General features: G+C 40.1%; 1 protein-coding gene across 1 annotated transcript in view; it reads left to right on the plus strand.

The window, feature by feature from the left end:
* Positions 1-3,760: 3,760 nt before the first annotated feature.
* The window catches only part of NRDE2 (NRDE-2, necessary for RNA interference, domain containing), a 47,316-nt gene continuing 24,097 nt past the window's right edge, over positions 3,761-26,979 (plus strand). Inside the window, exons 1-4 of the mRNA XM_079915035.1 lie at positions 3,761-4,053; positions 18,386-18,494; positions 19,500-19,733; positions 22,832-22,981. Of these exons, the coding sequence (XP_079771161.1) occupies positions 3,990-4,053; positions 18,386-18,494; positions 19,500-19,733; positions 22,832-22,981 (557 nt within the window). The 5' untranslated portion in view covers positions 3,761-3,989. The remainder of the gene's footprint in view (positions 4,054-18,385; positions 18,495-19,499; positions 19,734-22,831; positions 22,982-26,979) is intronic.

A 26,979-nucleotide genomic window follows, 5' to 3' on the forward strand; every position in this document is an offset into this window, starting at 1 on the left:
GTTGTTGGATATAAAGGAATAAATGATTTAATTGAAGAATAATGTTCTTAAATGTTCAAGTTCAGATTACATATTTCATTTGTTATTTTAACAATAATTTTTAGGGATTTTGAATAATGTTTGCTTCAGTTTATAAAGGTAGCTAATGAAACACTTCCCAATGTACTACAGGCCTCTTTGGGATTGGCAAATGATGGCCTGTGGGCTCACCACTTGTTTTTGTAAATAAAGTTTTATTAGAACATAGCCATGTCCATTCATTTAACATTTATTATCTCTGGCTGCTTTCCCAATACAGTGGCAAAATTGAGTAGCTGTGGCACAGACCCTCTGGCCCACAAAACCTAAAATATTTACTATCTGGCCCTTTAAGAAAAAGTTTGCTGACCTTGGCTTAGCATTTATGCATCTTATATAAATTTATAAACGTAATACATTTTATTTCCTCTTTGGGTATTTCAGTTACCTGACAATACATCAATCTTCTTCAAGTATTAATTTTTACAAAGGTAATCAATTATACCTAAAAGTATGGTAAGCTTTAAATTATTCGATGGTCTGAAACTTTGCCTAAACTTCATAAGATTTCGACTTAAAATCAGGAATCTAAAGCAGTTACTCAGTTACACACTTTTAAATTTTGCTTATAAGGCGTCTCTTAAGCCAAATTCTCTTCCCCATCTGTAGTACAGAAAATATCTAATATGCCCAGATTCCTTCTTGGACAAAAACGTTACTATTATGGCCCTGATTCTCCTAACCCTTCCACATTAGTTGCTCTTCTGGAATGGAAGGATATGAAGCGGTGGGGAACGCAGCAGCCAGGGGAGTCTGCTAAGGGAGATGTCTGCTAATGGAGGCGGAAGCTGTCCCGATTAACTGAGGGACCTTAGAGCCAGAGATTTTGGTAGAACCTGAAAGTTGCAGACTTTTGCTGCTCATATCGTCATACTAAGTCTCTTTTTGTAAGCAATGTGTAGAGGCCTTCAAAGCTTGAAGGGTGGGCTTCCCTGGTGGCACAGTGGTTGAGAGTCTGCCTGCCCATGCAGGGGACACGGGTTCGTGCCCCGGTCTGGGAAGATGCCACATGCCGCGGGGCGGCTAGGCCCGTGAGCCATGGCTGCTGAGCCTGTGCGTCCGGAGGCTGTGCTCCGCAACGGGAGAGGCCACAACAGTGAGAGGCCCGCGTACCGCAAAAGAACCCAAAAAAAACAAACAAAAAAAAACTTGAAGGGTGCTCATTTTGGACGCACACAACCTAATTCTCACACAGGTCTGCAGCTTTCGCAAGAGTCCATCCATCCTTTGACTTGATTTGCATCTCCCACTCTTAATCTATTTCCTAACTAAAGATCTTTGAACTCCCTGGGACTCCACCACCCCCCCAATATATTTTCATTTATTTATTTTCACCTGCAAATACTTCACTATATATCTCTGATATATAAGAATTTTTAAAAAGTAACCTCAGTGCCATTAGTACATTAGTACATCTAACAGAATTAATAAGAATTACCTGATGTCATCTAATATTCTGTCGACTTCTAATTTCTCCATCTGTCTCAAAACAAGAATTTTTACAATTCTTCCAACCAGAATCGTAATGAGGCCGTATATTGCATTTGGTTGATATATCTCTAAAATCTTTTAATCTATTTCAATCTCCCACCCCCTTAAAGATGTTGATTCGTTGAAGAAACTGGGTTGTTTTCTATAATTTCCTACACTCCGAATTTGGCTGATTGCTTCTAGGTGGTATGAGCTCTTTAAATTGTTCCTTTACTCATATATTTCTGGTAGCAGTCTTCATTAGATTCAGATTCAATTTTTTTAAAGTCAAGAATACTTCATAAGTGGGTAAATATATTTTCTAACCAGCAAAGATCTTTGAACTTGAGAAGACCTTGAATTCTTTTGTATTTCTAAAATATTTAAAATGATAAATTGATTGAAGTTTGGATATCTCACAAGGCTTTGAGTCAGACTTGCAGTCACAACTCACATAAAAGCTAACTTGTATTAAGTGCTTTCCACGAGCCAGGCACAAGCCTAAGCGCTTTACCTCTATGCTAATTTAACCTTCAAAACATTTTGCAGAAGAAACTGTCCACACAAAAAACTTAATCAATTGTCAATCTAAGAAAGAAATGGAAAGTTTTGTTTGCGCCAAACTGAGGATTATAATACAGGAGACAATCTCCCAGACAGCTCTGAGAACTGTTCTGAAGAGATACAGTATGAGGCCAGAATGTATGTGATTTTGGTGAAGGGTTACATGCAAACTCTCATCTTGATAGAAGGTTACTGCCATTTGGGAGGAAAAGATATCTTAGTTAATGGTTTTAGTGCTTTTCTAATTATTGGAAGGTGCAAGAAACTGGGTTCATAAAATTTTCACCTGAAAATATCTAACTATCTGAGGGCCAGTTCTATCAGTTCTCCCAGAGCACAAAAGTGCCTCATCCTGATGCTTGCCCTGAATTCCTTTCAGGGATTCCTTTCAGTGACTGCAGTGGCTAGTGACTTGATTCTTGTAGAACTGGATGGTGGGTGACATTCTTTATTTTACAATCCCCTCCCTTTTGGTCTTAATTTTGACCAAGGTTTGGGAGGCATTTCGTGACCACTTTGTCCCAAGGTGCTGGAAATGCTCATTCCCAGGTCAAGCAAAGATGTCATTGATAGGCCCCTCAAGGTACTGTTACTGGAGTAGGCCCCTTTAACAGTAACCAAAAGCCTCTGGACTGCCTGTCTTACTAGTCTTCTATGGTCCAGGAAATGGTTCCCTCTTATTGCTTTTTCCCGTATCTAGAGTTACACTATTACAATCATTGATCTTATAGAACTATGTATTTGATCAATCACTTCAAGGCATCTATTCATCATTAATTTTATCTGAGACTCAGTCACACATTTGGTAATGCAGGAAACAATAATCTTATAGAATAGACAGAAAACAAGTAATATAGCTGGTAACATTAAGTTCATAAATATGTATTTAAGCCAAGAACTTCCATAAGGTGTGGCCCAGTACTCTCCGCAGGTCGTCTGACCAGTCCGTTCTGCACCAATCACTATCTTTAAGGGAAATGACATATTGGTATTGTACATAAAGTTCACCAAAGATGCCTACACATACAGGGTGAGTGGTGGGTCATAGATGACTCCTTACAGGATTGAGAAAGGAATGTTATCTTCTGAGGAATTACCCAGCTGGCACCAGAAAAAGAAAAATTGATCTTTACGGCTGAGCAGGTATTTCTGCCATTGCGGAGGTCTGGTTAATGCATAATGCAGATGCAGGATGCACACTAGATGGGAGGGAGGAGGTACAAATGGGCAGAGAAAAATTTTGTTTAAATTTTTATCTTGCCTTAAAATACAAATTTTTATTTCATCAAAACTGAAGCTTGGGGCTTCCCTGGTGGCGCAGTGGTTGCGAGTCCGCCTGCCGATGCAGGGGACACGGGTTCGTGCGCCGGTGCGGGAAGATCCCACATGCCGCGGAGCGGCTGGGCCCATGAGCCATGGCCGCTGAGCCTGCGCGTCCGGAGCTTGTGCTCCGCAACGGGAGAGGCCACAACAGTGAGAAGCCCGCGCAAAAAAAAAACCCCAAAACCCAAAAAAAACCCTGAAGCTTAGGGAATTTGATTTGACTCAGGAAGCCATGGTGTGAACTCTGGGGTGTAATCAGAATCCCAACTTCCTTGAACTTTGTGCTCTGAACAGTTGCACCTCCAGTCTCAGCATTTTCTGGTTCTCACAGAAGCCTGACGGTACTAATTACTGGGAAGTGGTCCCTTCCGCCCCTCCCCCATCACGCCCCTTCCCCTTTCATTCCGCCCCGCCCCCGCGGTTTGGGTACAAGCCAAAGGACCGACGGGAAAACTACACTTCCCAGAGTGCACACCGACCGCAAGGGCCTTACTACCGGCCTCGGCTTCCCGCCGCCATTTTTGTGGAGTGAAAAGGCGGTGTGGCCTGTGAACATGGCGCTGTTCCCCGCCTTTGCGGGTGTTAGTGAGGAGCCCGAGAACGGGAGCCCCAGGAAAGGTAAGCACACAAAAGGGATGAAGAAGGTACTTGGTGGGCTTAGGGCGGAGTTTCTCGGGCCCAGGTCTCGCTCTTGCCTTGGATTTGTTTATTCATTTGTATCCCAGAGTTCTCCGCGGTGTTGCAAAGCCTTGTGGGAGGAGCAGCGGCGCTCGTCCGGGTTTCTGGGCTAGAGTTGTAGAGTCCAAAAGGAGAAAGACAGACCGGGAGAGGCTTCGGAGCTGGGACTTACATGTAATCATATTGTTGAGCCCCGTTTTCTCCCCCCAGCCTCAGTTACTTCACCTGTAAGATGGAAACAATGGTACTCCACATCTCGGGGAGACTCCTGATGCAAATGCTGGGTGTTCTTATTACAGCTTTTTTTCCTTCTCTGTTCTCCTTATTTCTGAATAGTTTATTGGACTCATATCTTTTGGCAGACCAAGAGCTAGAGAATTAGGATCCAAAGGCTAATCAAACACAGTTTCTCTCCAGATGGGCACAGCTGCTGGGAATAAGAACTAACATTTATTTATTGAGGGTCGACTGTAGGTCAGGTAATGGCATTACATATTTTATTTAGGCCTTAAGCGTTCCCAGATCTGCATTGTTAAAAGCTGTGGCACATAGTGAATTGTAATTTAAAGTGATTAATCCTAAATCATGCCCTTATGTGGCAGAGTCCAGCTGTGTCTGACACCTTTATCGTATCCAGTCGTAATTGCTACATTTCTTTTTTTGGTATGCTTCTCATAATTGTGAGTAATTTCTTATATAACTAGTGTAATTTTGGTCATCCTTTACTAGACCGTAACATCCACGTAGTCAGAAACAGTGTTTGTCTATTCATTGCAGCATCGTTAACCCCTAGCACAGGCCCAAAGTGTAGTAGGTGTTCGATAAATATTAGCTGAATGTACAGACCAATAGTAAGTACTTAACAAAAAAGTAACAGTACTTACAAGGTGGGATGTTATAGATGACACAGGTGAACCAGCGGAATAATGACTTCTGTGGGGAAGTTCAAAGAAAGCATTATATAGGAGCTAACTTTGGAGATGGGTCTTCAAGAGGGTAGATTTGGACAAAGAGATAGTGGAAGGGCATTCCAGGGCCTTCAAAGGCACGCACGAAGGAAAACATGAGACCTCTGCAAAAAACTGCAGGTAGTTCAATTTGTCTGGAAATGTAGAGGTGTAAGGAGGCACCTTGGGAAATATGGTTGGAACTGGTGATGAGGGATGGTACTGACTTGAATAACAGGCCAAGGATTAATCCTTTTATTTTGGGAGGGTGAAGTGGCAGGTTTACAGGGGAGTGTTGCTCTTGTCATTTATCTTAACCAGTGTTTATTGGACATCTTCTGGGTATCCGCATCGGGGTAATGATTGCAAAAGAGCTTTTTATTCTTTTAAAATTTATTTATTTTCGTTTTTTTTTAATTTTTATTTTATATTGCAGTGTAGTTGATTTAAAATGTGTTAATTCCAGGTGTACAACAAGATGATTAGTTATACATATATCTATTCTTTTTCAGATTCTTTTCCCGTATAGGTTACGACACAGTATTGAGTAGAGTTCCCTGTGCTATACAGTAGGTCCTTGTTGATTATCCATTTTATATATAGTAATGTATATATGTTAATCCCAACCTCCTAATTTATTCCTCACCCCCCACCTTTCTGCTTTGGTAACCATAAGTTTGTTTTCTAAGTCTGTGAGTCTGTTTCTGGTTTGTAAATAAGTTCATCTGTATCATTTTTTAGATTCCACGTATAAGTGATAGCATATGGTGTTTGTCTTTCTCTTTCTCTGACTTCACTTACTACGATAATCTCTAGGTCCATCCATGTTGTTGCAAATGGCATTATTTCACTCTTTTTTATGGCTGAGTAATATTCCATTGTATATATGCACCACATCTTCTTTATCCATTCATCTGTTGATGGACACTTAGGTTGCTTCCATGTCTTGGTTATTGTAAATAGTGCTGCAGTGAACACTGGGGTGCATGTATCTTTTCGAAATATGGTTTTCTCAGGGTATATGCCCAGTAGTGGAATTGCTGGGTCATATGGTAGTTCTATTTTTAGTTTTTTAAGGAACCTCCATACTGTTCTCCATAGTGGCTGTATCAATTTACATTCCCACCAGCAGTGTAGGAGGGTTCCCTTTTCTCCACACCCTCTCCAGCACTTATTGTTTATAGACTTTTTTTTTTTTTTGCGGTACGCGGGCCTCTCACTGTTGTGGCCTCTCCCGTTGCGGAGCACAGGCTCCGGACGCGCAGGCTCAGTGGCCATGGCTCATGGGCCTAGCCGCTCCACGGCATGTGGGATCTTTCTGGACCGGGGCACGAACCCGTGTCCCCTGCATCGACAGGCGGACTCTCAACCACTGCGCCACCAGGCAAGCCCTGTTTATAGACTTTTTGATGATGACCATTCTGACTGGTGTGAGTTGATACCTCACTGTAGTTTTGATTTGCAATTCTCTAATAATTAGCGATGCTGAGCATCTTTTCATGTGCTTTTTGATCATCTGTATGTCTTCTTCGGAGAAATGTCTATTTAGATTTTGTGCCCACTTTTTCTTTTTTTTTGATTGGGTTGTTTACTTTTTTGATATTGAGCTGTATCAATATGAGCTATATGTATGAGCTGTTTGTATATTTTGGAGATGAATCCCTTGTCGGTCACATTGTTTGCAAATGTTTTCTCCTATTCTGTGGGTTGTCTTTTCGTTTTGTTTATGGTTCCCTTTGCTGTGCAAAAGCTTTTAAGTTTAATGAGGTCCCATTTGTTTATTTTTGTTTTTATTTTCATTACTCTAAGAGGTGGATCCAAAAAGATATTGCTGCAGTGTATATCAGAGAGTGTTCTGCCTGTGTTTTCCTCTAAGAGTTTTACAGCATCCGGTCTTACGTTTTAGGTCTTTAATCCACTTTGGGTTTATTTTTGTGTATGGTGTTAGAGAATGTTAAGAGCTTTTTATAAAGTACTGTATTTTAAAAAATTTAAACACAACATTATTAGCCATAATGAAAGTAACTATAATTCTTTAATATCATCTAATTGTCAGTTAATGTTCAAATTTCCAGAGTTGTTTCAAAAATGGCCTTTTACAGTTGGTTTCTTCAAATCAGTATCCAAAGAAATCCAACACTGCATTTTGGATATGTCTCTTAGGTCTTTTTAAAAAATATAAAACAATTTCTCCCTCCCTTCTATTTTCCCTTGTGATTTGTTGAGGAAACTGCATCATTTGTCCTATAGACATTTCCCACCAAATCCTTGTGGTGTCATTTAACATGCTTCTCTACCCTAGCATTTCCTGTAAACTGGTAGTTAGATGTAGAGAGTTAATTAGATTCAGGTACAATTTTTTTAGTTGAAAATACCTCATTGGGTGTGCTCTACACTTGCTGTTGAGCCAAATCAGGAAGATGAGCTGTCCAGTTTTCTCCCTTTTAGTGGTAAGATTGATCAGTGGATTCCTGGATGGCCTGATTCATCCATTATGAAGCTGCCCATCAGTCTTTCACCTAATGATTTTTGCAGCCATTTATGATTATTGCTTAGATCCACCATTTCATTGGGGTTACAAAATGGGTATTTTCCGTTTTTAGCATTCCTCCTATATTTATTAGTATCAGTTATCCTATAAAGAACTTTTTCTCAAAACTGTTGGGATACCCCGAAATACAGTTCAGGCAGGAAGGACAGGATGAATACTTGGTTTGTTCCTTTTGTTAGTTTACAGAATAACAAGTTTGGGTCTTGGCAACTTTTAGAGGTGACAAGTGAGGTGTTTCTCCCCCCACCCCCTTTAATTATGAACTCATGAATTTTTAACATACTTATATTTCAGTCCATTGCGAATACTATTTTCTAATGCTCAAATTGTCCCATTTTTGGCTGATGGGGCCTTGATCAAGTTGGGCCTGTGTCTTTTTAGCATAAACCCGTTGTCTTTAATCACTTCCTTGTTTTCTGCCCTAAAACCTGCTCAGAGCTCATCGCTTACATGTTTTATTATGGCCTGGAATTGACCATTTCTCAAAGGAACCCTGGTTTCTTTTAGTGGAAAATGGTATGGGTATGTTAAAACCACAAATTGGATATTGGGAGTACTCATGGCACTGGGTTGTCATTACTTCTAAACATTTTCAATGGCCAGAACCAGAAAGAGAAAAATACATCATGACTTCATACTGATATTTCTAATCCAAGTTTAAGATTATGAGATTTTTAATTGATTTCTTTGATTTACTATTTATATTCATTTCCTCTTATGCTGAAAATATTAGTTCTTAGTGTCATTAGTCCAATTATATATAGGTCCAAAATAACAATAGTAGTATGACTAATACTAAATAGTTCACTATTTCTTTATGGTTCTATTTGTCCTTACGCTGTATCCCACAACCCATGTGCTGTCAAATTACTGTGTTTTAAATTCATTTGAAATAATTCTCTGTGTGATTTCATTACCAGTTTGATATACAATTAGGTATATTTGTTTTTAACTTTGGGGGATTGTGTTTTTCTTCTTTTTGATTTGGTCCCATTTTGTAATGTTGTGAAACATTTACATGGTTCTAAAGTTGAAAATACGTGTAACCCAGTTATTTTCGGAGAATAAACCTCCATCTCAATTCTCCAACTTTCCCCTACAGTTTAGAATTTTTAGTAATCAATGATATCCTTCCATTTCTTTCCTCCTTAACATGAGCAACTACATTTCCGTTCTGTTTCTTTTTTTAAATATTTTGTTTTTTTATTAAAGTATAGTTAATTTACAGTGTTTCAGATATGCAGCAAATTGATTCAGTTATACATACATATATATATATATATATACTTTTTCCGATTCTTTTCCATTATAGGTTATTACATGATATTGAATATAGTGCCCTGTGCTATACAATAGGTCCTCATCGTTTCTCTATTTTATATATAGTAATGTATATCTGTTAATTCCAAGTCCCAAATTTATCTCTCCTCCCCCCTCCACTTCAGTTTCTTTTTTTTTCCTTTTTTTTGCGGTACACGGGCCTCTCACTGTTGTGGCCTCTCCCGTTGCGGAGCACAGGCTCCGGACGCACAGGCTCAGCGGCCATGGCTCACGGGCCCAGCCGCTCCGCGGCATGTGGGATCCTCCCAGACAGGGGCACGAACCCGTGTCCCCTGCATCGGCAGGCGGACTCTCAACCACTGCGCCACCAGGGAAGCCCACACTTCTGTTTCTTAAATGCATATTATTCTGCATTTTACCTAAAATCCCAGACATCACTCTACAGTGGAGTATAGAAGTCTTCCTCACTTCTTTTGACTGGTCCACAGAGCTCCATAGTGTGGATGTCACATACTTTATTCTGTCAGTCCCTATTAAGGACATTTTGACTGTTTCTGGTCTTTTGCTGTTAAAAATAGAAGCACTGTACTTTTGGCCTTACACTATAAAATGTGATAAAAATGTAAGATGGTGTTAGTACTGGTGTGTGCAGAGTTTCAATTAAAAACAAAAACAGAAACAAAAAACTCCTGGACAGGAAAGATGAGCAATACCAAAGCAAGTGAGAGAGGCTCTGTTCGCCGCTCTCTCGGTACTGTTAAGAGTTAGGCCAGGATTTAAGCAGGCATCACGCTCAGTAAGTGTTTTGGGGAGGCTAAATTCAGTAACATTCATTCTGTCAACAAACAGGTATCCAGCGCCTCCCTTGTGTTAGGAGCAGCAGAAAGACCTCAGTGTGTGATCCCTCCAATTCTCGAGCTTTTCTTTCTACACCATCAGATTTATTAGGCTTGTCTACTCTAAAACATTGTTGCTTGGGGGTTGAATATTCAGACAGAGTTGGGCTGGAAGATATGAGGCATATGAAGCAGGTTATTATTTATATTGGGGGAAGAAACTGCACACATTGTCTTTTTACCTGAAACCTGCTCTTCTTCCTGTGTCCACATGTCAGAAAATGGCACCGCCATTCTCCCAGGCCAAAACTTAGACACATACCTCAACTTCCTGTTCCCCCCATTCAGTTCTTCATCCAGTCCTTCCAAATAACTCTTAAATTCGTTAGTTTCCCTCTATTCTCACTGCCACTGCATAATTTTCACCACAGTCATCCCCTGGATTATTACAACGGCCTTCTAAATAGTTACTCCCTGAACCACTCTCCACACCACAGCCAGAATTTTAAAACTACTTATTTAAAAACACTGTGTGTCTCTGAGATAAATCGTACCAGTGTTTTCTTAGGTCAGTCTCCCAAGACAATAGAAATAAAAACAAAACTAAACAAACGGGACCTAATCAAACTTACAAGCTTTTGAACAGCAAAGGAAACCATAAACAAAATGAAAAGACAACCCACAGAATGGGAGAAAATATTTGCAAATGATGCGACCAACAAGGGCTTAATTTCCAAAATACACCAACAACTCATACAACTCAACAGCAAAAAACCGAACAACCCAATTGAAAACTGGGCAGAAGACCTAAATAGACATTTCTCCAAAGAAGACATACAGATGGCTGATAGACACATGGAAAGATGCTCAACATTGCTAATCATTAGAGAAATGCAAATCAGAGCTACAATGAGGTACCACCTCACACTGGTCAGAATGGCCATCATTAAAAACTGTACAAATAACAAATGCTGGAGAGGGTGTGGAGAAAAGGGAACCCTCTTATACTGTTGGTGGGAATGTAAGTTGGTGAGAAGGTAAGTTGGTGTAGCCACTGTGGAAAACAGTATGGAGGTTCCTCAGAAAACTAAAAATAGAACTATCATATGACCCAGCAATGTCACTCCTGGGCATATATCTGGACAAAACTATAATTCAAAAAGATACATGCAACCCTGTGTTCATCGCAGCACTATTCACAGTAGCCAAGACATGGAAACAACCTAAATGTCCATCAACAGATGAATGGATAAAGAAGATGTGGCACATATATACAATGGAATATTACTCAGCCATAAAAAAAGAATGAAATAATACCATTTGCAACAACATGGATGTACCTAGAGATCATTGTACTAAATGAAGTAAGTCAGAAAAAGGAAGAGAAATACCATATGCTATCACTTATATGTAGAATCTAAAATATGGCACAGATGAACCGACCTACAAAACAGAAAGACAGTCATAGAGAACAGACTTGTGGTTGCCAGGGGAGGGGGGTGGGGGAGGGACTGGGAGTTTGGGGTTAGTAGATACAAACTATTGTATATAAAATGGATAAACAACAAGGTCCTACTGTATAGCCCAGGGAACTATATTCAATATCCTGGGAAAAACCATAATGGAAAAGAATATTAAAAAGAATGTATGTGTATAACTGAGTCACTTTGCTGTACAGCAGAGATGGGCACAACATTGTAAATCAACTATACTTCAATAAAAAATAAATTAAAAAAGACCACTATGTGCCATTCACTGGTCTAAATGCTTTACAAATACATATTAAGTCACTGAATCCTCATAACAACCCTGTGAAGTCGGTATTATTGTCAGCATTTTTAGGGAGGAGGAAACAGGCACAGAAGCAGGATTTGAGCTCAAGCAATCTAGCTTCAAAACGTGTATGCTCTTTGCTGCTGATCTTTTGAACCCTAGGCCTGATTTTGTCACCCTTGCCACAAACTCAAGCATTTCCCCATTGCTCCTAGGGTAAACACAAACTCTGATAGGGTTTCTTAGGCCCCTGAACCTCTCTGGCTTCATTTTGCTCCCCCCGCCCCACCCCCTCACTCCCAGTGGTCCAGCCATAGCAGCTCCCTCCTGTTGCCCAGAGAGTCATGCTTTCTCACTCTCAGGCCTTTGTATAAGCCATTTCCCCTGCCTAGATGCTTCCTAGGAGCATATTTGCCTACTTTTTTTCTCATCCTTTAGGTCTTATTGAGCTGTTCTCCCAGGCAGCTTTCTCTGATCCATACCTAGTATGGACTACGGAACCCAGCTGTGTGCTCTCATTATACCCTGTAACTTTTCTTTATCTTGGCCTTGTCTAATTGTATGTAAATGACTGCCAGTGTGTCCGCTCCCTGAGGGCTGTCCTGGGTTTGTCCATGCCTGGCTCTCAGGGAAAAGGTGCTGGATGAAAGGAGAAAACTTGGAGAGATTAGGCTTTTTGTTCCAAGTTGCACAACTAATGAACTTTAAAGCCAGTGTTTGAACGCAGGTCCTTCTGACACTGGAAATTGTATTATAAACCACACTGTGATATTGTACTTTGGGGTTTGGTTGTTTAAACATTACCCTTGGGATCCCTGGGTCTCCTCAAATTGTAGCTTAACTCTGTGGAAAGGCTGACTTTGCTTAGATTCTCTGTACTCACTGTCTTAAATGCAGTTTAGTCATGTTTGCCAGTGCTGTTTGTACAAATGCTTGTGCTCTCAGATTCTGTCAGGAATCAAGTGTTTCCATCAAAACAAAGAGCTTGGCTCATTCTTTTTAAAGGAATAACCCCCTTCCCTAATATGTATGCTGTAGAGCCCTAGAAATGTCTTTTGAATTATCACTGAAGGGATGGTGCTTGCCTCTGAGTTTACGTAAACTCATAATCAGTGCTATTTTGTTATACAGGTTTCCCCCACTATCTGAAGGTAGAGCAGTGTTCTGATGAAACCTGTCCTAAGCTGAAATGATGTACAGTGAAGAAACAGTTACTTCAGGACACATCTTGCTAACGGATGCACAGAGTAAATCAGGATAAAGCACAGACACTCACAGACATAGTTCAAAGCTATGGCGGCTTGATGCTGAGCTCCCTCCTGGGGAGGGAGCTTCGTGAGGCCACTGTTGCTGCTTGGGGTGCTCACTGCCTCTCTGAAGGCTCGCTGCAACACAAACACTGAAGGCTACTTTTGCTTTTCGCCTTTTTTTTTTTTTTTTTTTTGGTAAAAGCGAAAATCCTCTTCGGAGTTTGGCTAGTGAAAATAGGTACTAGTTGAAGGTCTTTCATAAGAGGAAAGTGCCATACAGTGAACTTTGGAAAAGCAGGGGAAAGCCTAATACAATGGGGAATGGGTGTAGAACAAGGGTATTTTATCCACCTGTGGTTCAAAATTTGTTTTTATTTTTTTAACTTTTTAATTTTTAAAAAAAATTATTTATTTTTGGCTGTGTTGGGTCTTCGTTGCTGTGCGCGGGCTTTCTCTAGTTGTGGTGAGTGGGGGCTACTCTTCGTTGCGGTGCACGGGCTTCTCATTGCAGTGGCTTCTCTTGTTGCGGAGCATGAGCTGTAGGTGCACAGGCTTCAGTAGTTGTGGCACGCGGGCTCAGTAGTTGTGGCTCATGAGCTCTAGAGTGCAGGTTCAGCAGCTGTGGCGCAGACTTTGTTGCTCCGCGGCATGTGGGATCTTCCTGGACCAGGGATCAAACCCGTGTTCCCTGCATTGGCAGGTGGATTCTTAACCACTCTGCCACCAGGGAAGTCCCCAAAATTTGTTTGTTTTTTTTTTTTTTTGCAGTACACGGGTCTCTCACTGCTGTGGCCTCTCCCGTTGCAGAGCACAGGCTCCGGACGTGCAGGCTCAGCGGCCATGTCTCACGGGCCCAGCCGCTCCGCGGCATGCAGGATCCTCCCAGACCAGGGCATGAATCCATGTCCCCTGCATTGGCAGGTGGACTCCCAACCACTGCACCACCAGGGAAGCCCCCCAAAATTTGTTTTTAAAATTTAAATCTATTCATGACAATTCCTTCTTCCCTCCATCTATAGTGGAATTGAATTAAAGCATTTTCACTAGTGATGGAGAAATAGAATTATATAATAAACTTATATAATCGCAAAAAGCATTTCAGCTTGAAGTATTCAGTGATGATACATTATATTTTTTTCTGTAAAATTACACATGATGTGGTTTTTGTAGATGCCTGGCTGGTTTTGTTAGGCAGTAGTTCTAAAGTGGTTTTTCTGCCTGATACTTCCACTCTTCTTCCCTTCTTAGATGTGTGTATGTGTATAGCAGGGTGCTAATTTCCAGGTAAGTTTCAACCTGTGATTTACTTACTAACCTGCCGGGACAAAAGATTTGTTAGCTAGTCATCTTCTCTATCTTAAACCCTAGACATGTGGTATCCTGCTAGTCTTCTCTGTAATGTGTTACGTCCTGCTTGGTATTAGCACAGTTATCTAAATACATAATTGGTATTTGTAAATTATTTGAAGATGTAAGTAAATATAGAAAAGGACTTTGCAATCTGATTAATAAAGCATCTTTTGATCTCAGATAACTTTCCAGGATTCTGTGTAATTAAAATTTAAGAATGCAAATGTATTACATGAACAGTTAATGTTATGATTAAGTATAAGCACCGCGTGAGCAGGGACTTGTTCACCACTGTGCCTCCAAAGCCTGGAACTGTGCCTGGACACATAGTAGATATTCCATTCTTTAATGATTAAATCTGAATTTACAATGAAGACTGGAAGAATTATAAAGTAGTACTTTATACCTAGATAATGGCACGCTTTTTTTTTTTTTTTTTTTTTTTGCGGTATGCAGGCCTCTCACTGTTGTGGCCTCTCCCGTTGTGGAGCACAGGCTCCGGATGCTTAGGCCCAGCGGCCATGGCTCATGGGCCCAGCCGCTCCGCGGCATGTGGGATCTTCCCGGACCAGGGCTCGAACCCGTGTCCCCTGCATCGGCAGGCAGACTCTCAACCACTGTGCCACCAGGGAAGCCCCAATGGCATGCTTTTAACAATCAGATTTTTTCAGTTCTGTAAATTAGGTGCTGGGGGTACAGGGATGCAGAGATATGATTCAGATCCTCATTCACTTTACTTATTCAACAAATATTTATTGACTCCAGTTACTTTGTACCAAGGCACTGTGCTAGGAGTTGGGAATACAGGAGTGAATAGTCATGGCTCCTGCCCTCATGTTTCTTTTGGTTTGGGAAGAAGGGAGTGGGAGTGGAGGCAAGCTGGAAACTTGGATGCACGAGTTGTAAACCAGTTGATATATTTGGCTGGAAGAATATTTTTGTCGTTTTCTTTTTTTCTGTTGTCACTCTCGATAGTGTCATAGTAATCATTACTCATCTGGTCCCTGTAAGGATTTGAGTTGTTGGCCTTTGGCTTAGAATATGATGGGAAGACTTGACATGCAGATAATGAGATTACAATGTGAAAATTGCTGTCGTAGTCCCCTGTACCGATTGCGGGGAGACTTAGGAAAAGCAACTCCTTAGCTGAGGCGGTGAAGAGTTAGCACCATGGCATGGTTAGAGAGGGCTGGATGGAGGATCCCAGATCCAGGTTCAGATGTGTGTGTGACTTAACTTCTTTGAGCCTCTGGCTATTGATCTGTAAATGAGGGAAGGGTATCCAGGCTGTGCTCCAGTGAGCCTTTGTGGACCTGCTCCCTCCCTGTGAGCCCCCAACAAGGGCATCCTGCTTTTTCTGTTCTGCATTTTGAACTTCTCTGAAAGATTGTGCTTGAACAGTGAGTTCCTTGGCTAAGAAAGTTTGAAAATCTGTGGACTAGGTGATCTCCCAAATTTTTCTAGGCCTAACACCCAATGATTATTACTTTAATATTCCACACATGGTTACTGCTAATATGATAGCCTCCCTCCTCCCACCCCCCAAAAAGCAGCAGCAACTTCTTATCAGGTAAAAATACCTTTTGTTCCTATAAAAGGTCATTTGATTGAGATGAAGGTCACTCAGAGGGTCAGTGATGATCTGAGTTCAAAACCCAAGAGTTTTAGTTCTTTATAAACTACTTTTTTTCTCTCCCCACAGTGGTCCCATATGGCAAAGCCTTAAATGCATCCTTTAAAAGCTTTTTTTGTACCTTCTGAAGGACTTTGGAGAGCTACACACTTTGTTGTTTTAACGTATCTATTTCTTTACATTTCCTCCAAGCTCTCCTCACTATCCAGATATTTATGTAAAAATATAATGGACTTCTTTGAGAGCATCTCTCCTTGCATATTGTTTGTTCCATTTTTTCCCACTTTTCCTTTGCTCATGATAGAATCCAATTATTGTGAAAATAATTGTGACCTCAGTGAGCAACAGGAACTATTTTCACATACCTCTTGCCAGGAATTAGGCCCAAGGGAAGGGAACCCCACAGAAGGAAAAAGGAGACAATAGAAGAAAGACTGCATGAAGAATTCTTTTAACTCTTATTAAGTATGACCTTAAAAATTACTTGATCCCTTTGAGCCTTAGTTTCCTCTTCTGTACAATGAAGATTGTAGTACCTCCTATAGAGGGTTGTTGTGAGGATTAAAAGATGTAAATTAAGTGCTTAACCTGTTGCTTGACCTACAGTAAAGCCCTTCATAAGCTAGATTCTCTCTCTTCTTTCCCTTTTTCCTCTGCTTTTCAATGTACCTTTTCTCTTTAGGAACTTTCCTTCCTTCCTTCATCCCCTCTTTTCCACAAATATTTATTAAACTCCTACTGATGTATGCCAGGCATTGCTCTCAGTGCTAGGGATACAGCAGTGAATAAAATAAGGTACTCATGGAGCATACATTCCGATATCCCCTCTTCCCTAAGATGCAGTTACCACCAGGGACTAGAATACAGAATATATAAAGAACTCTTACAACTCAATAATAAAAAGACAACCCAGTTAAAAAATGGGGAAAAGATTTGAATAACTATTTCTATTGAAATATGAAGGACCAACAAACAAACACATGAAAAGATTCTCAACATCGTTAGTCACCTGGGAAATGGAAATCATAACCACAGTGAGAAAATAGCATACCCAGTAGGATGACTGTAATCTAAAAGACAGAGAGTAACAAGCTGGCAGTGATGTGGAGAAATTGGAATCCTCATACCTTGTTAATGGGAGTATAAAATGGTGCAGCAGTTAGGAAAACAATCTGACAGTTCCTCAAAATGCTGAACATGAGTTACCATATGACCCAGCAATTCTGCTCCTAGATATCTGCCCAAGATAACTGAAAACATATGTCCATATATAAAAACTTGTACCTGGATGTTCATAGCAACATTATTTATAATAGCCAAAAGTGGAAGCAACCCAAGTGTCCCTCAACTGTTAAAGGATAAAATGTGGTATAGCCATAAAATGGAATTATTATTCAGCAATAAAAACGAATGGAGTACTGATACATGATACAGCATGGATGAACCTTGAAAACATTATGCCAAGCAAAAGAAGCCAGTTACAAAAGACCATACCTTGTATGATCTTGTTTATAGTAAATGTCCAAAATAGGCAGATCTACGGAGAGAGAAAGTAGATTCGTGGTTGCCTAGGGCTGGTTGTGGGAGTCGGAGGGCCGGAGGTGGGTGATGGGGAGTTGCTGCTAATAGGTGTGGGGTTTCTTTTGGGGATGATGAAAATGTTCTAAAATTATCTTACAGTGGCAGTTGCACAATTCTAAATATACTAAAAACCACTGACTTGTCCACTTTAAATGGGTGAACCTTGTATATAATCTATATCCCAGTACAACTGTTAAAAAAATGTAATTAACCCTTCTCTCTTCTAACTTCAACCATTTTGTGGGTCCTTTCTCCTGAGCACGTGATTATGCTGTGGCCTCCCATCCTAAAACAAAGCAGGACAAAATACACACACCACCGTGGGCCCCCTTGCTGCCACCATTCCTTTTCTTTCCTTCACAGCCAAGACTCCTAAAAGTTAGAAAATAAGTAATTTAGAAATAGTTCATCATAGAAGAGTTAGAAATTAATGGATAAGCAGAAAGAAGAAAAATTTTGGACATTTAACCTCACTGTCCAGAGATAATCATTATTAACATCTTATATAATTTTAGCATTAATTTTAAAAGTTGACACCTTCTGTTTTTATTTTCACAGAGTACTGTTATAAGGAAAAGCTTATGTTAAGTTACTATACTAAGAACATTGGAATTTTTTTTTAAAGAAAAATATCTGAATCTTCTGGAATAATGTTAAGCCTGGTGGGTTTCTATGCATGATTTGATTTTTTTTTAACTTTTCAGAATTGTTTAAATCAAATTTGGGGTCATTAAAACCTAATGCTTTGGAAGCGTTCATGCTCATTAGAGTGTGGATGGAATACGTAAAGCCTTGTTGTATTTTAGGCCATGCTTATTACATGGCTTTTGCTTAAGCTACAGCCTGATATCACAAGAGGATTTCAGTTTTAAATATTTTAGAGTGTGTTAAAGCCCCATGCCCTATGAAATAACAATTTCATGGATTCCCTTCAGCTTCTGTGGACTGTTCAAAATGTCTGGCTGACGTTGGCTGTGAATTAAGATGTCAGCTGGTAAGATGGATTTCCTGCTTTAGAAATCCTGTTGAGCTAATTTCATTGATCTTTTCTCCTTTTTGCCCATGTGCAGAATTAGACTGGCTGAGCAACCCAAGCTTTTGTGTTGAAACCATAACATCTCTGAGCCAACAAACTGAAGAGGTCACAGCGTTTGTTTCTGAAGAGTCGCTACTGACCAGGTAGTTTTTTTGATAGGTGGATGTTTAGTCTTTGTCAGTGTACCATCTATAGCTTAGTTTGAATGATGCTCCATAGAAAACCCTGTGATAAAAGAGTTAAGTAAAACTCTTCCTTTTACCTGATGTAATGAGGTAATCTTTGACTATTTTCCCTTATCTCACTCTTAACAGATTATCCTTTTTTTTTCCCTTTCCATTGGAGTGGCAAGTACCTGACACAGTTACTGCCAGTAATTAGGCCACAAGGGAAATGGCATCATTGTGATTCTTAAGTAACTTTATTAACCTCATTAGTAACCTTTAGAATATTGTAATTCAGATATTTCTTTAGTTGCATAAAGATAGAAGTTGCATGCAAAAATAGAACGATAGGATAAAACCTCATGAAAACTTTGGGGAAAGCAAAATGGCACGCATCTGTACCCAGCTTTGAAAGAATTTTGTTATAGATCACTGGATTGAGAAATGAGCTCTCTCACAAATATAGGCCAAACGGTCTCATTAATATGATGTACTCTAAAAGTGTAGGAAGCTTTTAGAAATTGAGAATAGTTAATGCATGAGAGGGAGTAATGAGGAAGATCTTGTTATAACTTTAAAAAACAAGGACCAGAGTTAAACCTTTTTTTTTTTTTTGGCATTAAGGATATGCTGGCATAATATGTAAGACTGAAAATAAACCTTTTATAGCATTAAAAAAACTGTATTTGATAAAATAACTGGTAGATTAATTTAAAATATATAGCTATGAAAATATAGGTTTACAAGCTTAGAAATCTTAGAAAGATTAGAATTTCTTTGGCTGATGTTATTTTAGGTCCAACTCTTAAATCTTTAAGGTGAGTTGCAATCCAGGAAGGTACTGTATAATGTATGGGCACATAGTAAGTCGGTGTGGGCATTTATAGAATTTCCTTTTGCATATTTGTTTATTTGCATACTTACTTACATATTATTTCCCTAATTCTCTTTTGAAAATAATTCTAATGTTGCTTTTCCCAACAGGAGTCCTCTGAATTCAGAGCCTTCAGATGAAAGTGACACTAACAAAAAGCCCAAACAAACAAGCAGAAAAAAGAAGAAAGAGAAAAAGAAGAAAAGGAAACATCAGCACCACAAGAAAACCAAGAGAAAACGTGGGCAGTCAAGTAGCAGTGGATCTGAGTCATATACTGATTCTGAAAAAGACATATCTTCCAGAAGCATCAGAAGCAGTAAAAAGGAATCAGAGAAACCGAAGTAGGTTTTCTATTCTCAGATACCTATGATTTTTCAAATCTTGATTTTTTTCTCCCTTGATCGTTGCCACAAGTTAGACATCTGAATGACTGTTTAGCCTCTCAAAATGGAGTCAATAAATACCTCAGTAAAGTGGGAAAAAACCAAAAAGAGCTCTATCATTAGGTCAACATAAGAAAAGAAAACTTTCATTTAAAAGAAAAATAGGACCATGATTTTATTTGAGAAATATTATTTAGACACAGTAATGATTGTGTCAAATCTGATTCAGACAAAAAGTCTACAGGATTTCTGAAAGGTGGCAGATGTGCCTTACAGTGGGCATGTGAACCAGGTCACTACTTAGCTTTACACGCTTTTGTAACGAGTAAGAAAAATGTCTTCGTTCTCTTTCTTGATATGTCTTCCTTTCAGTCACTCACATCAGAACCCCTGTGTGCATAACACACACACACACACACACACACACACACACACACACGTTAAGGTTAATATAGCACTTAAAAATAATCATTGCTTTTGTCCTTATTTCACATTTGTTTAGAACCACTGTGTTAATGGTATAGAATGGCTCATGACCACAGCATTTCCTTTCCTTGGGGGCCTTTTTTCTCCCCGTGTTTCGCTCTGCTGTCTACGCTGAGCATAGTGTTCCAGGTGTTCTACAGGTTGACCCCAGAGCAGGTGCTTTTCCTCTCTGCTTAATCTAACTTCCTCTTACATAGGGAGGCACTTTTCCCATGCGTGAGACAGGTGGTTATGTGGTGAAACTACTTGAATTATTATTCCTCATTTAACTTTTTTTCTTTTCTTTGTTCATGTGGTCTAGAAGAGAGAAAATTTAAGTCCTGTCCAAGGCATACTTGAAAAAATTTAGTGCTGTTAAGACTTTTGTGACTCTTCAGGGATTATTTGCTCTTGTGGTGTGCTTAGAAGTCCCATTGATGTCCGTGAGAGCTCTGGTCAGAGTGAGTCTGGAATCGGCCCGTAGTCTCCAGAGAGGCAGACACCGTAGTCTTCCGGGACCCTTTTGTCAGCAGATCAGTGTTGGAGAATGCCACAGTCCTCTGTGGCTCAGAGGACCCAGATTTATTTAGCCTTCTCTGTGTCTCAGGTGCTATCCCTGTAACCCTAGAGGAGGAAGGAATAAAGGAGTCTAGCAGCAAGGTTTCGAACTTGGCTGAATTTCTGTGGGCGGGAACCACCCCACCTTGCTTGCCTTTGAGTCCCCCCAGCGGTTGGCACTGGGCCTGATGTGGAGTAAATGCTGAAGTACGTTTTTGTTACATGAATGAATGGATGAATATACCATTGATATTGTTGCTTTTTTGGTATGTCTTCAAAGCAAAATACATTAATTGCTGTGTGTTCTGAAGACTCATTTTTAACTGTCTTTTTTTTATAGCTGAGGAAAATGAGTTTTAAAGGATTTCCTGAAACTGTACAGGAACGACCATAAGAACTTGAAAGATAGTTATTTTCAGCCTGTGCTTAACCACATCAGAGGTGATCTTTACAGCCTCTTGATAGTTTTATGATCCAGACAGCATTTTTAAGTCTGTTGATATTTTGTAGAATATCCCCATTAAGATCAGAGTGGATTGTTCTTGTCTTTGTCTTTTACTTTCTCACTACTCACTTCTGCAGTCTGTTCCTGGGGCGGTGACCTGGAAGAATCGTTTGTTTCTGTACAGACAGGGAGTAAGATATTACTGAGTTGTGAGAGTCTTTCCGTGATGTCAGGAAAGTGGCCTGGAGGGAGGGGTGGGTTGCATACCATATGGGACTCTATTTCAGGGTGATCAAGGGACAGCTTCCCCAGAGGTCACAGCTTATAACTGACCTTTGTCTCCTAGGATGAGCTCTTCTTCACCTTCAGAGGGAGGCGCATCCTTCCTCTTACACAGCCTAGACCACAGCCTGCTTCCTGACTGCAGTACCCAATAGGGGAGGAATGAAGGCTTGTTGCTCCCCAGGGGTGGTCGGCAGCCTGGCCCTTCCCGCCCCCTCTCCGCACTGGCTTTCCATTTCTTTCTGGAGTGCACCGATCTCTTTCTCTCCCTTTGCTGCCCCTTTCAGTTTTTGTCATCAGAAAACCCTCCACAGTTGTTCTGGAGGGGAATGTGTTAAAAATCACCATGTATTTTAACCCGAGATGCATCATTCAACAAATATTTATTGAGTAGCTACTTTGTGTCCCTGAAATACCATTCCCTTGTGTTGCCAGCCAAGAATGATTTAGAAGCCTTTAGAATCTTTATTTCTATCTGGGCAGAGCCAAAAAGCAAAGATGGAACAACACTTAATGGCTGTTTCGACTACTTTGGCACCTTCTTGTGTCAGCAGCATTATGAACTGATTTTCTTTAGAGGAAGAAAGATGTTAGATGCCAGAAAAAAACCTCCCTCTTCTTTGACTCCTAGGGAACTGGTTCCCTTTGTATCTGAAAGTCTGCCAAGTCACAAATGGGTTCAAAGGGATAAATAAGGGTCTTGTCTTATAGTGGACTCTCTGCCCTTTAGATAGAGGTCCGGACGTATAGGCAAAACACCCTACACAGAGCCCAGACTATAAAAACGAGACTTAGACCATACATAAGTAGCACGCAAGACTGAAGCATTCAGAACTGTGGCTTTGTTGCCGTTGTTGTTAAGTTTTTAATTGGAATAAATTATCTGAGCACTTTCAAGAAAGTTAGGCAAAGTTAGGGCAGCCTTATCTTTCTCTCTCTCTCTTTTTTTTTTAGAAAAAACCTTGTTTATAAATATACTTGAAAATCAAGTTATAATCATTTAAATGAATTTTTTTTTAAAAAACACCTGTATCCTTCACTTGTATTTCTGGGATAAGTTGACTTCATTTCTTGGTAGAGGGTCACTTAGTGTTGACAGTTTTTGCTCTGTATTTTAAAACTTTCTCCAGAGTAGGAGTCCTCTTCCCATCTCTATGGCATGTGCACATTTTATGTACTCAGGTGTGCTTGATGCTCTATGGAGTTTGAAGTGTGTAACTTTCACATTTCTGAAACGTGAGATATGTAACTGGGAGATTTCTAAGTGCCTCTTCCCTTTTTTTGTTCACCTTCCTTTGTCCCACAGTCAAGAAAATAATGCCACTGCTGATATTGGACGTCACTTTGTTTGGCTTGAGGACATTCAGGCTCTGACGGGAGAAACCTTCAGAACAGATAAGAAGCCGGATCCTGCAAACTGGGAGTATAAGTCTCTTTACCGAGGAGATGTAGCAAGGTATCCATCGTGGTAGCGCTCCCTGGTTTTCCCTGCTGGGAGGGAACTTCCTTCTCCTCTGCGCTCTCTCAGCACTGTCTGTGTCTCTTTGCCTCCCCCCACCCCCCATCGACTCTGTTGACTTTTATCCACTGTTAAGTTGTGTAAGCATATACAATAGAAGGTGAGTAATCTCACATTCTAAAATAAAATTTTAAACCTTGAGATCAGGACCCAGGTCAGATTAATCTTATTTAGCCATGGTGCTTGGCATAGTGTGTTGGCATAGTAGGTGTTCAATGAATATTTGTAGAATGAATGAACCGAAAAATACCTTGAAATAATTGTGACTATCCGTGAACCATTTGGGCTAATCTATATGCCGTTCTTAAAAGTTACAAAAGCCTTTTATTTGTCCACCCCCTGCAACGCTCACGTGCCGTTTTAAAAAAATGACATTAAATGGTAATGACCTTTTCAAACTGCTTCCAGCATGCAGATGTCACCAGATAATCGTAAAAATAGGTGATGGTATTTGCTTCAGTAATGAGTTTAAACTTTTCTCCTCTAATCTGTCAGTCAAAACTATTGGAATCCTCAATAAACTCTTTAGACACTTACTACTTTGTAAGAACAATAATACACAGTCTCTATTCCCAAACAGCTTATAGGTAATGAAAACTGAAGGTAGAGATCATGGAATATACGTCCAAGAGGAGGCCTTGAAGATCATTATCATTCTTCATGGGCTAATTACTTTTTAAAGTAAATTTTAGTTCCCATTACTTTGCTGCACCTCCACATTTTAGTCATGTTGTCACTCATTGTTGACACTGTAACTCACCACATAAGCAACTCCAACTAAAATTTCCTCTATGATGAGTTTATATCAGTTATTTTTTGGTGCATATTTGTATCTCCATACTGTCTACTAAAACCTCATGGCAGGGAGTAAATGACTATCATATTTAAAGTGTATTTGTGTATTTTTAGAATGATTTTAATGCTCCCTAAAGTCCTGTGCGGTTTTTCATGCCGCAGATGTGGGGATACACAGCGAATGCTGGCCTGGCATGAAGTATGTAGCATGATCCTGTGTGTGTTCTCTCACTGATGCTAGTCTGTCTGACCCTCACAGCTGCTCCGTGAGGAGGGGACACTCTGATTTTACCAACGAGGAAAGGAATCTCAGAGATGAAGTACCTTCTCAAGGTCATACAACCAGGAAGCAGGAGAGTTGGGGTTTAAACCTGTATTTCTCTGACTTCAGATGTTCTTCCACTGTCCACAAAAAGAGGAGACAGGTTGGGTGGTAGGGCATTTTCTAGGCTGGGAAACAGAAGACTCTGGTTCTCATTCTGACTTTGCTGTTGACTAGTAATGTAATCCCAGGCAAGTCTCTTAACCTTTCTGAGCCTCCATTTCTTCAGTTGTAAATTGGGAATTGTAATGCCTGCTGTGCCTTACACTCAAATATCAAAAATATTTGCTATGAAATTAGAAATTGGTGTGCAAATAGAAAGAGTTCTTATTTAGTAATAGATTGAAAAAAGGAAAAAATATGAACAGAGAGTGGCTCTTGAGCCTCTGCTAATGAATGGCCCAGAGCTCAGGAAGAGTAATTAAAGACAACTTTGTTAATCTAAACTGCAAAGAGACTACTACAAAGGGCTTAGGGCATTGGTATGATTTCCTAGTAAATTACTAAAACTTAAGTGAGGCAAGTCTTGCCCAGATTAATAGCGGTACAACTGTTAGTGTCCAGGTCTGAGGAGGTGTTGGTCCCATGGCACTCAGAGCTGCTCAGGGGATGGCGGGAATACTGTGTCAGGTACTGAATTTTCACACTTTTTAAGAGGGATATTGACAAACCAAGAGCATTGAGAGGAAGGTGAGCAGACAGACACTTGGCTAAAGGCCATCGTGTTAGGATGAGGTGAGGGCTTGTGGGTATTTGGCCCCTGTCAGGGATATGGTCATCGTTTTGTAGGCTTTGTTGGACTGTGTTTTGGAAGGTGGGTTGGCAATGTCCTGTGTAACTTGGGAAGCAGAACCAGGACCAGTGAGTGGAAGTTTGGCTCAGCATGAAAGTAATCTAAGAGTGTGAGCATCCCAGCAGTGATGTGGTGTGTTTTGGAGCATTGTGGTAAGCAAGGGTCATCTTCTAAAGTGAGTGTATAACAAGTCAGAATTACCTTTGGAAAATTCCATAGGACTAGTATACTATCTGTCAGTGAAGTTCAGCTAGTTTTTTCTCCATTTTTGGAAGAGATTATCGTTTCTTTGGCTATATACCAAAGAAATAATTGGCTTAAGTTTAGGAGCCAAGTTGTATGATAATAATAATTTAAACTTATCTAGTCCTTACTGTATGGCTAAGGACTTTACATATATAATTTAATTTTTTTCTGTTTAGTTATTTTTGGCTGCGTTGGGTCTTCAGTGCTGCATGTGGGCTTTCTCTAGTTGTGGCGAGCGGGGGCTACTCTTCGTTGCGGTGCACAGGCTTCTCATTGCGGTGGCTTCTCTTGTTGCAGAGCTCGGGCTCTAGGCGTGCGGGCTTCAGCAGCTGTGGTGCGTGGGCTCAGTAGTTGTGGCTCGCAGGCTCTAGAGCACAGGCTCAGTAGTTGTGGCACACAGGCTTAGTTGCTCCGCAGCATGTGGGATCTAATTCCCTGACCAGGGATTGAACCCATGTCCCCTGCATTGGCAGGCAGATTCTTAACCACTGCGCCACCAGGGAAGTCCCAGGACTTTACATATATAAACTTTTTTGATCATCCTAGCAATTCTCTGACATAAGATACTGTTATTATCCCTGTTTTACAGACAAGGAAACTGAGGCACAGTTTGTTTGTTTGTTTTTTAAAACTTGATCATGGTCACCCAGCTAGTAAATGGTGGAGTTGGAATTTGGACCTAGGCAGTCAGACACTCAGAAGGCATGTGTGAATTGAATTCGCCAAAGGAAAGGCAAATTCATGTTGTTCAGTCCAGCTTACTCTGGGGCTCAGACCCACTGAGTGGATTCAGGGCAGAACTGGGTGTTTGATTTAAACATATTCTCTTCCCAAACCCTTTCCCTCTTTCTTTTCTTTTCATTTCTTTCACTCTTTCTTTCTTTCTCTCTCTCTCTCTTTTTTTTGGGGAGGTGACTAAGTACCTATATCTGAATTTATTTAAATTAGATACATGTGATATCATTCACTGAACCTCCAAACAAAGTGAGGGTCCCTACCTCTGGAATTATTCAAGTGAAGACTAGCTGATTATTTGATAAGGATTTTATAGGAAAAGTGCCTTTATTTGGGGAACTATTGCATTAATCCTAGGTCCTGTCCAATTATTAAGGTTCTGTGATAAATTGTATAGAACCTAAATATCCAACAGTAGGGAAATGGTTAAATAAATTATGACACACTCTTCCAATGAACCAGTTTGAAGCCAATAAGAATTGTATTTTCTAAAACTAATGGTATGGGGAAATGCTTAAAAGTAGGGAGGAAAGCCTGAAGCTATAATATATCAGCTATTTTTTAAAAGGATGTGTGTATGTATATATATGAATATATGCATATGCACATTATCTGAAAGTTGATACTTAATAATGTAGGCCAGTAGCATTCTTTTTTCTCCTTTATCATTTTCATCAAATTTGTTATAAAAGGAAGCTATTAAAATCAGTTTTACAAAATGCAGTTTTAAAGTCAGAAGACATTTCTTAAGAGATTGAATATCTAAAATATTGTTCATTTTTAGTGAAAATAAAAGAAAATAGTAATTAAGGAAAACAAAACTAGTTTTTAACTTAAAATTTGTTTCTTAGGGGATGAAAGGCTTATATAGAGCTATTTTAGCCTATTTTATCTCATCATCCCTTTGCTAAAGTTGTTTGACTCATAAATGGAAAGGAGAGAGATTATCCAGAGGTAATCCAGGAGGAACTGGGAGAGAGGATAAAGAGAAAGGGTTTGAGAGAAAACTTGTGTGTGCCAGAGAAACTATTCCCCTAAAGTGGA

Source organism: Stenella coeruleoalba (assembly GCF_951394435.1).
Source record: "Stenella coeruleoalba genome assembly, chromosome: 2".
In the NCBI taxonomy this organism is placed as follows: domain Eukaryota; kingdom Metazoa; phylum Chordata; class Mammalia; order Artiodactyla; family Delphinidae; genus Stenella; species Stenella coeruleoalba.